This window comes from Anopheles coluzzii, chromosome 3 (genome assembly GCF_943734685.1).
Source record: "Anopheles coluzzii chromosome 3, AcolN3, whole genome shotgun sequence".
Lineage (NCBI taxonomy): Eukaryota > Metazoa > Arthropoda > Insecta > Diptera > Culicidae > Anopheles > Anopheles coluzzii.
The window spans coordinates 54347495-54359706 of NC_064671.1; the positions used below are offsets into that span (position 1 = coordinate 54347495).

Genomic DNA, 12212 nt, shown 5'->3' on the forward strand with positions numbered 1-12212 from the left:
AAACGTTTCAAACTACGAAACGAGCCCCTATCCCAAGAATATCAAACTATGGGCCCCAACCATCCTACTGCTCAGTCATAACCCACTAAGGGAGTATTATCTATCCACAGTTTTGTTCGTGACAAAAGTCAATCTTCAAAATTCTTTCATATTTAGTCCGAGTGTGTGCATGTATCAGCCCGAACTTGCTAATTGATTAGTGTCTGCCGCTAAGGTCAGAAGCAGTCTAGATACAGAGCTTGATCGAATAAAACTATCCAAATGCCGCTGAAAGCTGTGTGTGTGCTGAACGGAGAAGTGAAGGGGACGATATTTTTCGAGCAGAGCGTAAGTAAAATGCTTATCAGTTTTTTTTTTCTCTTTCCTGTCGTAATTTAGAATGTGAGCTACGTCAAATGCTATGGTTGTTTCTCGCGGAAATCATTTGCAATTTTATGTAACCTTGAATTCTGTACATAAAACACGCCTGTAGTTACGAAACTCTACTTTTCGACAATTGTATGCGGAAGAAATTCTCGTACTAGAGCGTGTACAATGTCTTATTGAAGCCAAGAAAAAAAAAGCGCTTCGTCATGACCGCTGGCATTTGATGTGACGCCATTACGTGTAGCGCCGGGTTCTTTAGCATAACAATAACAACACCAATAGCAACAAAACCTTACCGTGCGGCATAGACAAGGACTTGCAGAGTTGCGTTCGATAAGCTGTAGTGAAATTCTCCATTCATTCACATTAATTCAACTCATCTCATTAATCTAATGCAGGGTGAGTCAGATCCGGTAAAGGTAACCGGCTCGGTAACTGGCCTGAAGCCGGGAGATCATGGATTCCACATTCATGAGTTTGGAGACAACACCAATGGTTGCATGTCAACAGGCGCCCACTTCAATCCGTACGCCAAAACTCATGGAGGTCCGGACGCCGAAGAACGCCATGCCGGTGACATGGGAAATATTGTTGCAGATGAAAATGGTGAGGCAAAGGTAGACTTGACCGCTACGCAAATTGCCCTAAGCGGAGCTTTGAACGTCGTGGGACGTTCGTTGGTGGTTCACGCTGATCCGGACGATTTGGGCGTAGGGGGACATGAACTGAGCAAGACTACTGGCAATGCTGGTGCTCGACTGGCCTGCGGTGTGATTGGACTGTGCAAAATTTAATCCATTCGCTAACATTCAATCTACATTTCCCGCGTTATCAAACAAATAGAGACAAGACAACGCGCACCCTCTTGCAACAATGGTGAACTAGGTAACATGTTAGATGCGGGGAAATTAGATGTAAAACTGTTGTATGTTTCGTTACTAATGGGGAAGGTCTGTCATGTACACTGATAATAATATCAATAAATGTGTGAAAAGCCAAAATACACTGTAAATCTGTTACTTAGCTGCGTCGAACTGCAACGAGTGTTCCCAGTGAGTGGAAGAATGTGTACACTTATTAAGTTACCCCTTGAGATGTTGTTTTTCCTTCCTTGCAGGGTTCGTCCGTGGCTGTAACCGGTGCATTAGAGGGTTTACGGCCGGGTAAGCATGGGTGTCATATACACGAGTTTGGCGATTTTTCACGCGGTTGTCTCTCGACTGGGCCTCACTACAATCCGGACGGGAACGATCACGGGGCTCCGGATGACGCGAATTGCCATGTCGGTGATCTCGGTAACATCGTGGCCTATAGCACCGGATTGGCCAAAATACAAATCGCGAATAAAAAATTAACTCTCGTCGGTGACCGAAGCATCATAGGGCGGACGCTCTCCATATCCGAGTACGAGGATGATTTAGGGCGAGGAAAACATGATTATAGTAAAACTACCGGAAATTCTGGTAACTGCATTGCCTGTGCAATTATTGGTGTCGCTCGCGAAGAATACTTTGCCGAACGATTGCATCTGACCACGGACGAGTGATGAATACTTAATATTAACAGCAAGCCTTATCCAGTGGGAAATTTGTCCTTCTAAAGCTAAAGCTCCCAGTTCGATTTGTTATGCTTAAAGTGTTGAATTAATTCTTTTACTTGCAACATATTCTACAAAGTATATTATTTATACTGTTTACTAAGAAAGAAACTACGCAAATGCAAAATGATATCCATTGTCCACCCTCATTGTAGTATTGTACATAGCGTCCGACCATGACGTTCTTCTCCGTTTCTCTTTAAAAACTTATTTCGTACACAATTTAGCTACCATTGCTGTGGTACGGCCAGTACACGCATATGTTTAACACACATTCATATCATTATCGTGTATTAGTTTTTTTAAGCTTAAACATAGGAACCTATGACAAGTAATGCTATACCTGATCAACATCATTCTTTCCTCTATTGGGCGCATCGAGCCATTGATTGCAAAATAGTTTTATGTGTTGCAAGAAGCGAAGGAACCCAGCCAACGATCTGGGGGATCCAAGTTGCCATCATAATTCCTACTACTTTCGTCGTTATCGGACAATGATCCAGCCGGTGATAGGGGGCAACTTTTTCCTTCGCTCGTTTTCATACTGCGTTGTATGAAGTTGAGCATCTTTTGTACTTTGGCGCAATTAGGACTTTTCTTCACCGTTGGTTGGCACTCTACTATCGGCTCTTCGACATTTTTTCGTTGCACTAGAGTGTTTAGTGTGCTCACAAATTCTAGCGGTTTTATTTTCTTATTTTTTACTAGCGCTCTCGCTTGCTTCAATGCCAAGCTACCGCTATGCGATGGCAAACCAATCGGCAATACCGCTGTTTTGCTCTTCTTATGCTTACTGCCTTTCGCGACGGTTGTGTTGCTTATGGTTTTCGTCATCGAACCTCCAATGTTCTTTATCCTTAGTTTTGTAGGAGTAATGTGTTCCACAACAAGGCTGCTGCTTTCCGGTGATTTTGGCTTCTTGAACACCTCTTCTTCACTAATGTTGGCTGGTTTCTCAAATACTTTTAAACATTTTTCGAGCTTCCGCCCGATTAAATTAGTAGATTGCTCAACCGCATTACATGGCAAAGCAACTATTACATCTTCAGTGCATGCCGGCGCAGCTTGAATCGGCACGATCGGATCGATTTTTTGGTCCAGAATATCGTTCACTTTCAGTGAAGGGTTCACCGTCGAAGGAAACAGATCTTGTAACATATCGTCAATAAATCCTGTATCGAAGCTTGTTGAAAGATTTGCATAATCGGACGCTGCAGGCAAGCATTGTGATGATGTTGGTTCAGCAGGTGTTGGGCTTTGTGGCTGCAGTTCAGTGCCCCCATTATTACCAGCTAAAAAGTCCAAGCTGAAATCAATTGCTGCAACATTGTCCATCGAGTTTTCGTAACTATAGCACTCGCTGGAGAAGTTATTCCCAAAGCTGATATCTGGTGACTGTCGTTGATAATGGTACACAGTGCTCTCCTCGAAATTTTTAAACTTAAAATTTCGGAAGGGATACATGCAGTCATTTGCTTCACACTTGTATATAGCTTCATTTAAGTTGAGAAACAGATAACGCATCATGTTTTGTTTATTTCGATCTAAACAACGAGGGCATGGGATCGCCTGCTCCTGAAACGATACAAATCCATTCCATTCAGTACGCTTGACAGCTCATAGTGCCCGGCGTCAGAACTTTTCTTACCTTGGCCGGATCCTCATCGATATATATTTTACGAACTGATACTTTACTGGTTGAGTGATATCCCTTTTGAATATGCTGAACTAGCAGCTCCATAGAATTGCACGTATTTCCTGTCATAATTTAAGGTAATTTTCAGCTCCTGATTGTGCTGTTTACAATTGTTTTCTTTTTTGTACTGTTGCTTCTTGCACGCACTGCACACATGATTGAAACAGGACAATTTTGTTGACATTTAAAAAGAAATACGCCGGGCTACATATTTTATTCAAACTTAAAAAAAAAACATAAATATAAATAATTTATGAATGCTGAACAAAAATATTAATTAACAAAAACAAAAGTGTGTGTAAGGAGGTTTCGTCATGATGCAAAGTGGGTAAAATTAAGGATTAGCCCTCTACGTTACGTTAGCGTTACGCGTAACGCCTGTTAATCTCAAACCCAAGTAGCATTTTTGTTGAACGTCTATTTATCTCAAACCCAAGCAGCATTCGCTAGAACTAGAACGGCGATACGATTATTTAAATACTACAATGTGCACCATTTGTACAAAAGCAAGTGAGACTTGAGTGTTGGTGGATAGTGTTGATGATACCTGTGTATCTGACCACACTACCATTCATATAAATTTTTGCTCGGAAAATTAGAAGGGTATATATGTCATGATTAGATGAAGCTAGGCGAAACACATTGCAAGAAAAGGACAGCAATATAATGATGAGTTGTAATATGCCATCTATTAAGCAAACCAATAAAGCTTTTGTTTATTTTCTTCTATGGATATTCGAATTTCCAGTCGTTTAAGCTTAATCTGTGGCGCTTGAGTCAGTCTTATTCAAGTGTTCAGCGGAATGCTCGATCGAGGTAATTTGTTCTGGAACAAGATGAAAAGATTACCAATCTACCAGAAATTCAATATCTAAGATATCAGATCAACGTGCCAGTTTTCCCATTTATTCAGAGCATTTTTACCGGCGATTCTGCTTTGGATGACATTTCCGATTTAACATTATTTTTAACACTGCCGCCGTATAGGATGAGAAACCTTCTTTTAAACTTAATGTTGGATCATAGTACACATTATAACCATAACATTCTCATATCATAACTGTTCGTTGATCATAGTTCACAGTGTTGCATTCTGGACTATAATAGTAGGGAATGCAAATAACACAATAAGTTTTAATAAACCTATCAATTGCAGCTCGTCGTAGTCTGGCAATTCAGTACACAACACTTAATCGTTTTAGAAGTAAAATATTAGAGTAATTTGCCAATGGTTGCACACCACCCCATTATTGCACACTGCCTATAAATTGTTGTTTATCCAAATATTTATAACACATTGGTGAAAGCCAGCATTTTTCCTTTAATATTGAGCATTTCTGCCGCATAGTATACTTATTTATTTTTTTAAACGAACACTTTTTCGATTTTTTTAAACGCAAATGACGACTGATTTCGATCAAACGAACTAAAAAATAGTTGAACCGCTAAGAATTGTGCTTCACTAAGTAAGGTTTAATTCGCTCTATGAACCACTCAAACTGTATATTTTGATTTAAATCAAACAAATATACGGTAGAACACCGATTATCCGGGCAGCTCGGGGCCGGTCGGTTGTCGGTAAATCGATTTGCACGGATAATCGTCCAATGTCAAATTCATATAAAAATCACAAAATTCACAAGTTTTATGATTAATTCACCTTGAATCAATTGATTAATTGTTAGTAGAATATTATTGTAATCAATAACTATACTATAACTATAACTATACCCAAGCGCCACAGATTTAGCTTAATCGACTGGAAAATTGAATATCCATAGAAAAAAAATTAAAGCTCCACAGCTTCATTGGTTTGATCAATAGATGGCGTATTACAACTCATCATTATATTGCTATCCTTTTCTTGCAATGTGTTTCGACAAGTTTCATCTTATCATGACCTATATAGCCTTCTAACTTTCTGAGCAAAAATTTATATGAATGGTCGTGTGGTCAGATACGTGGGTATCAACACCAACGACCATTACTCAAATCTCACTTGCTTCAGTGCTGGTGGTGTCCGTTGGAGTTTAGTATTTAAACAATCGTATCGCCGTTCTAGTTCTAGCGATGCATAACTTCAATGCGAAACCATACAACAGTACAGAGGAAATGAGAAAGTTCTCCTCCAAGCGATGAAGGCTCAACTGGTTGGGGTATCCCACCAACAGAGAGCGCCACCAGCTTTTTCGCTATTTTTAGAATGCATGAGTCGTTTGCCGTCTGCTAAACGAAGTCTTTCTATATTCCGTTTAGGTAGAGAACTTGAGTTGTTTAGAAGCCGTTTAGTGGTCGTTTAGTGGATTTGTGGCACTTGGGATAGGTTTAACAGCTGTTCATGAACAAAAATGAATTTTTAAAATACTGAAAAGCCCGCCGGTTAATCCGCCCCGGATAATCGCCCAAATAGCTAGCTCGAACTCCATAGCCGATTTGGGGCGATTTAACGGAAAATCGTTCCGATGTCATACTTTGTGGGTGATTAAGAGATGAAACGGTACTTGGTGGAACCATAAAGGTGTTTAACAAGCATACGGTACTCTTTGGAACCTTATGGCTGATTAGCACTATGTGTGGGGTGGACGATGGAACTTTATGGCTTGTTAAGAACGTCTACCGAACTTGGTGGAACTTTATAGCTTTTTAATGTATGACATCGGTACAAGATGGCTCTTGTCTAAGTGTCAAAGACTGACGCCATCAATCATCTCATTGCAGCTTCATAAGTTAGATTCGATAATTGAAGAAAGAATATTGAGTGAAGTCATTGTGATTGTACAGTAAATTGTGTGAAATTATGTGTAATTCATCAATACAAAGGATTTAAAAATATACACATATGATTAAACGAAAAAAATCTTGTTGTTTATTTCATCGATGACGCATGCTTGAAAATAAAACATAAAGAAAAATAATCCCTGGCACCGTGGCATAAGGAAGCTGCTTAGGCGCTATTTAGAAAAACCACATGGAACTTTGATGCTGTTTATCTACTGCAAAAGGCGAATTAAAGCAGCGATCTTTAGCATGCCAAAATTAGTTGCTTAAGCAATTTTGGCTATTTGGGCGACGTTCTACTGTAGTTAATTCTCACGATTCGGTAGCAAATATTATGACTTTTTGTACCAAACACTTATTTAAATCCACTGTTTGATAATTGGAACAAAGAGAGTACTTCGATCCTTTGTATTGCACAGGCCAAAGCCTCCTTTTTTCACCGTGCTTTTTTGTCTATTTCAGTGTTTTGGAAAGTGTTCAATAATTGCAGCAATAATAGAATTTTGAGTGTTTGTTAGTGTGCGACAATTGGAAGTTTGAACAGATTTCAAAAATAGTACAGTGGAGCGCCGTTTATACGGGCTTCTCGGGACTTGACCTCGCCCGGATATGCGAATAACACGGATAATGAGTCAAATGGTATATTTTATCACCTATTCCTGATTAATTTTTGGAAAATTATCTTATTTTTTGATAAAAGGAACCCAGTTTTTATCAACTTGATGTTTTTCCCATAAGAATATTTGAAATTTGCCTTGAATTATCGTGTCTTTTGTTATGACAATGTGCTCTTTTAACCGCTTTTCCAAATATCCTCCTCATAACGCAATGTCACCTTTGTATGGAACTGTCATTTCTCAACAGCACGGATAAACGGATAGCCGGATAAAAGGTACCCGGATAAACGGCGCTCCACTGTATTTCTTTACAATATTTATAATTTTTCTGCCTAAAATAAAATATACATACTATTTTTTAAACAATCGTTTAATCATGTATAATAGACACACACACAACAAGAATCATATAAACATTTGCCACAATATTACGTTTGGAATGAGTTAGATTCGTACAAATTTCTATTGAAGTTCTTTCGTATTTTAAAAGTTTATTTACATTGCATAGTGCATAACAGATTACCTATACATGAAACAATGTCTTATGTACAACATAAACCAAAATGCATTTAATTATGATTGGAACGATTTTGGATAGATGTAGATGACCACGTGAGACGCCATGAACATTTGTAAAGGACGTAAGTAGATAAAAAGTCAGAAAAAAGCATCAGAAAAGAAACATTGACAAGCAATAATAAATAAAACAAAAATAAATAGTTATTCTAGGAGAGCTCCTTGCGTATTACTCTTAAAAAGGGTGGGAAAGGTTGAAGTAAACTCCCAGGAACTGGTATTCTATCAACATAATAATTCTCACACGTAAGCGGCGTTTCATGCAGGTATGGTCCGCCTCATGCTTTGCACTTAAAATGGTGTTTCTTCCGAGGAATTCCAGTTGGTCCATCGGTAAGTTCACAGATGTGCAAACCGATCCTTTTCAGTGGATGGCATTTTGTTTTTGGATTACCCCATCGTCCGTTGAATTTCATCCATTTGGGTTGTAATGAGCTGCGCCCTACAAGTATATCGAAATGTTTAGTTAAGAGCACAAGAAATACTACCCGAAGGATCTTAAGATTCAAACACCTTCTGACACCGTTGTTACCTTGAGCACCATTCTCGTAGATGATCTGAACGTTTCTCCAGGTTGACCATGGCATACCGAATCCGTTAATATCGTACAGCCGCGGAACGCGTACGAATTTGTGTTTACCCGGTGCAGTCCACAGACCATGGGAACCTTCAGCGGCGAAAAGCACCGGATGATTGCTAGATGTGACGACTGTTTTGGGGAACGTTGGCTGCTGAAGAATTCCTTTCCTTGTTTCCTGGCTGTGATATTCGAACGTTCCCGTAAGCCTTTCATATGAATAAAATGCTCCAGCATCGTGAGCCGACACATACATTTCCTGTGAAATAAGTGGCACAATCAACGGTAGCAAGGGTAAGGCAATCAAATAGCTTCTTACATCTGGTTCCTTTCTGCCTCGGAAGTATAAACTCATATGCTCCCAATCGCCTACGTGGCTGCCAAATTCTTTTTTTGTGCCGAGACACATGCCAAATATTAAAGGAATCGGCCATGGACCGAACGGTCCCAGGTCAATTGTGCACATCACCTTCCCCTGTAAATATGATATGAACCGATGAGCGTATGTTTTGAAAAATGATTCTGACGAATTCTTCATTTACCTGACTATAGGGATAGAACATCCAGTATGTGACGTGAAAGTGGGGGAAATCGTGCGAAGCTTCGTCGCCATATCGTTCCGTATCGTGTCTCCGTTCGGTGATTGTTTCCCATTCTTCATTTTCTTCACTTCGTGGTGTATTTTCGATGGAATTGTCCGTGTTGGAGTTGAAATTTTGCTTACCATTTCCTTCGTCGGAATTGATAAAAACTCTTCTTCCTACGGTCAAATCTTCTGCACTTTGTTTAGACGGCAGATCTGTGTTGTGAACTGTTTCGTCGTGCAGTTTTATGGACTCCTCAAGTTCCCGCTTCTTGCGTATCAGTCGGATACTTTTTTCTACCTTATTGATCGTCTGCCGCAGGTTCGGTTGCAGTTCAAAAATGTTCTTGGGCGTTGGGGCGTAAGGATTCCGCTTAAACTGTGGTCGTTCTTTCACTGTGTATGCTACCTCTGCAATATGAGATAAAACAGAAACAGATTAGAAGCTGTGCATATTAACACTCATCACAAGATTGCTGGTTAGTTGGGCATACCATTTTCCTGATTGTTTGTATTGTGAAGCAGATGAGTTGATGGATATTCGGTCGTTGTGGTTGGTTGGGAAAAGGACAAACTTTGATCGGGCTTGTGCGACATTTCGGAGGGGGAATGCTTGCACATGCTGACCACCGCGTAGATTGGCACATTTTCGTTGAGCGGATTCTGGCCGTGGATGAAGGATTCCTTACGAGTGATTAGCTCATCGATGTCGCTGTTGGTCACTAGATACCAATTCTTGGACTCATTGCCGATTGGTAGATCAAACAGTAAATCCAACGATACAGCGGAATCCTTGAAGTTGCGTTTATTGCGAAACCGTCCTTGCCGCTGGTCCGCTGGGTCATAGTAGGACAGTTCGTTGGTCATATCATTGTCGTAGTATTTGAGATCATCAAGCTCTGTAATTTCACTGCCCGGATAAACGGTGACCACTTTCGCTTCCTCTGCGTGTACATGCTCAAGAAATTTCGAAACATCGCCGGGCATGTATTTTTCATTCGGTGCCAACCACACTAATGGAGCCCATTGTTTTACTAGAGCTTCCACTGTAAAAATAAATTAAGAAAAAACATACAGGAAACGTTCAAGTTCATGTCTTAAAACGGTTGAATTTATAAGACGAATTGCTTGCTTAGTTAATATAAGATCACATATAAGATCACACATCAAAATCCGAAGTTTACATGAAGTATTTAAATTTACACAACTTAGAGAATGGCACTGAATCTCTACAATGATCCATCGAAACGCGTAACATTTTTAATCTTTAAAATTGTTCATTGTTTCTTTTTGTTGTTAAATTATTGATGCATTTGCATGTATATGTTCATAAAATAATATTTGCAGGTATACGATCTGGCCGATCTGTCATTCATTAAAAAAAAATATATGTTAAATGTTCATAGTCATGGATATAGATTTGATAAGCACTTATTTATGTGTATCACAATATTTGTCAAGCGTTTGATCAACAGTATTTTAAACATTCTATTCTACAAAGCATTGCTTAAGCAGAACGAAAATTAAATGCAAAGTTTGGCACGAAGTTGATTTGTCAAACCCGGCTGTTTCATCGTGAGTTGTATACGCATCGTTTCGTTTGTGGCCAACTTCTTCTACCGAACTCTCTTTCTCATACGTGACATCCAAAAGGCGAAATGTCTGATTGGATGCGTCGCCTCGGTCGCATGATCATGCGCCGAACGTCTCTTTTCTCAAACTTTCACTTATTTCTGCAGCTCGAACCACAACGGGTTTGTGAATCGGCAACGGCCAATGCTTAGCTTCCAGCCAAAGTCAAGTTCAGCACAAGGCTAGAGAAAGAAGGAAGCCAGAAAGCTTCAGCAAATGACTAGCAGCGAACTACATCGGCAAAATCGTAGACATGCAATCCGTACCAGGAAGCGTTAACCAAACCCAAACCAAATGGTTAGTCGTGCGAGAAAGGTAAAATCAAAGCTGCGGCTACCAGGTGCGTTTGGTGGAGAAAATGAGTGAAAGGATGTATGAACGGGGCATTCGTGCTAGATCAACACAAATTCATTGAAATAGTGTTAGTTCACATCCATCCCGCTGAAACCTACCTTTTTCTCGATCCGATAGGTGATGCAAGTCTGCGCTTTCTAATGACTGACATTTCAGTGCTGATAGCAAACCCAGAAAAATGAAGCAGATACTTTTGTACGGTTTCACAAAGTTCATGTTCCCGCTGGAAGTGTCCGCTGCTCAACACCGGGTTGGTATCGGATGCGGAGTTACCCGATAGCTTGAGCATAAGTGCAGATGGTGTATCACTATCTCTACGAACAAACAATCTGAGTGACTTTATACCGGGACAATGTATCGGATGTACTAGGTTGATGTGAACTCAATTAGAGCGCTACTCAAAAACTATAACTTATTTCGGTTGTTTGTTGTTTCACTTAACAATCAGTTAATTTACGATCTTTTTTGCTTTCACTCAACACATACACTGCCCACACTGATGCACACATGCACAAACACTTATAGCACATTTTCTAACACATTATTAATCAAACAAAATAAACACACTAAACACACTGTTTAATAATAAACCTATAATCTTCCTTCGTACCACCTCAGTTCGATGCTTTAAGTTTTAGTGCAATCACTCAAACAGCATATATGTTGAAACGGTATATTGGATTTCGTTTGTGTATGGTAGACTTAGGATGGCACGCTTGGGAAAAAACTACAATCCATATTAGCAGACTCTTTGGAAAGCAGTGAAAACGTTAACCGTCAAGTAATGCTTGGCAGCTTGTGCGCTTATTCGGGAGCGAATATTTACGTGCTCAGGCGATTTATAATGTTTCCGAGGAACAAAATAGCACGCAGACTATACACAAACAGTTGCGAATCTGCAGCCACTGAAGACGGCAGCGGTCCATCAGTGGATTGCCGCGCTAGGCACAACCGAACGACCGAGCTGAACGAAAGCCACGCTATACACTGACACCCATGCGTACGCAATTTATGCTCACAACCAAACAGCTGATACTCTCCTCCACCTTGCATGAATCGCGCGAACTATGAAATACAGTGCTGAACACAGTTTGTGCAGCACGTTGCAGTGAAAAGCGATAGCGAAAAATTAAATTTAAAACATTTTTCTTATTTTCAAGGGTGCACGGCTATTTTATATGTTGATTGTTCTGTATTTATCATTAGCATTGCAAGATAGTTCGGGGCATAAAATAAGGGCTTAAAAACACAAGCCTGCGTGTTAAATGTAGCCTCCGAGAGCAGCTTATGAAAGTTTCCTAAAGTATCAATTAAAAGCCTGTATTAATTTTATCTTATTTTAAATTGAATTGTGTTTGTGTGGGTTATTATTTGTAGTTATTTTCCCCATTGTTAAATGACACTAAGGGAAAAACAAAAATTAAGCTATTGCTATA

The 12212-nt window shown here is 39.8% G+C and overlaps 4 protein-coding genes across 4 annotated transcripts; 2 read left to right on the forward strand and 2 right to left on the reverse strand.

Annotated features, from left to right (window-relative positions):
* The first annotated feature begins 137 nt into the window (after window positions 1–137).
* Window positions 138–1367, forward strand: LOC120955706 (superoxide dismutase [Cu-Zn]-like). Its single transcript, XM_040376798.2, has 2 exons — window positions 138–327; window positions 765–1367. Exons 1-2 carry the CDS (start codon window positions 262–264, stop codon window positions 1158–1160), a joined length of 462 nt encoding a protein of 153 aa, XP_040232732.1. The 5' UTR covers window positions 138–261; the 3' UTR covers window positions 1161–1367.
* Window positions 1303–2032, forward strand: LOC120955705 (uncharacterized). The gene is made up of 2 exons (XM_040376797.2): window positions 1303–1418; window positions 1484–2032. The coding sequence occupies exons 1-2, from the start codon at window positions 1350–1352 to the stop codon at window positions 1910–1912; spliced, it is 498 nt and encodes a 165-aa protein (XP_040232731.1). The 5' UTR covers window positions 1303–1349; the 3' UTR covers window positions 1913–2032.
* LOC120955703 (uncharacterized) lies at window positions 1999–3905 on the reverse strand. The gene is made up of 2 exons (XM_040376796.2): window positions 3612–3905; window positions 1999–3538 (listed from the first exon to the last, which is right to left on the reverse strand). The coding sequence occupies exons 1-2, from the start codon at window positions 3726–3728 to the stop codon at window positions 2366–2368; spliced, it is 1290 nt and encodes a 429-aa protein (XP_040232730.2). The 5' UTR covers window positions 3729–3905; the 3' UTR covers window positions 1999–2365.
* A 3418-nt stretch (window positions 3906–7323) lies between these two features.
* LOC120959024 (uncharacterized) lies at window positions 7324–11776 on the reverse strand. The gene is made up of 6 exons (XM_040382146.2): window positions 10875–11776; window positions 9285–9836; window positions 8750–9201; window positions 8527–8682; window positions 8163–8466; window positions 7324–8072 (listed from the first exon to the last, which is right to left on the reverse strand). The coding sequence occupies exons 1-6, from the start codon at window positions 10990–10992 to the stop codon at window positions 7909–7911; spliced, it is 1746 nt and encodes a 581-aa protein (XP_040238080.2). The 5' UTR covers window positions 10993–11776; the 3' UTR covers window positions 7324–7908.
* Between the last annotated feature and the right edge of the window lie 436 nt (window positions 11777–12212).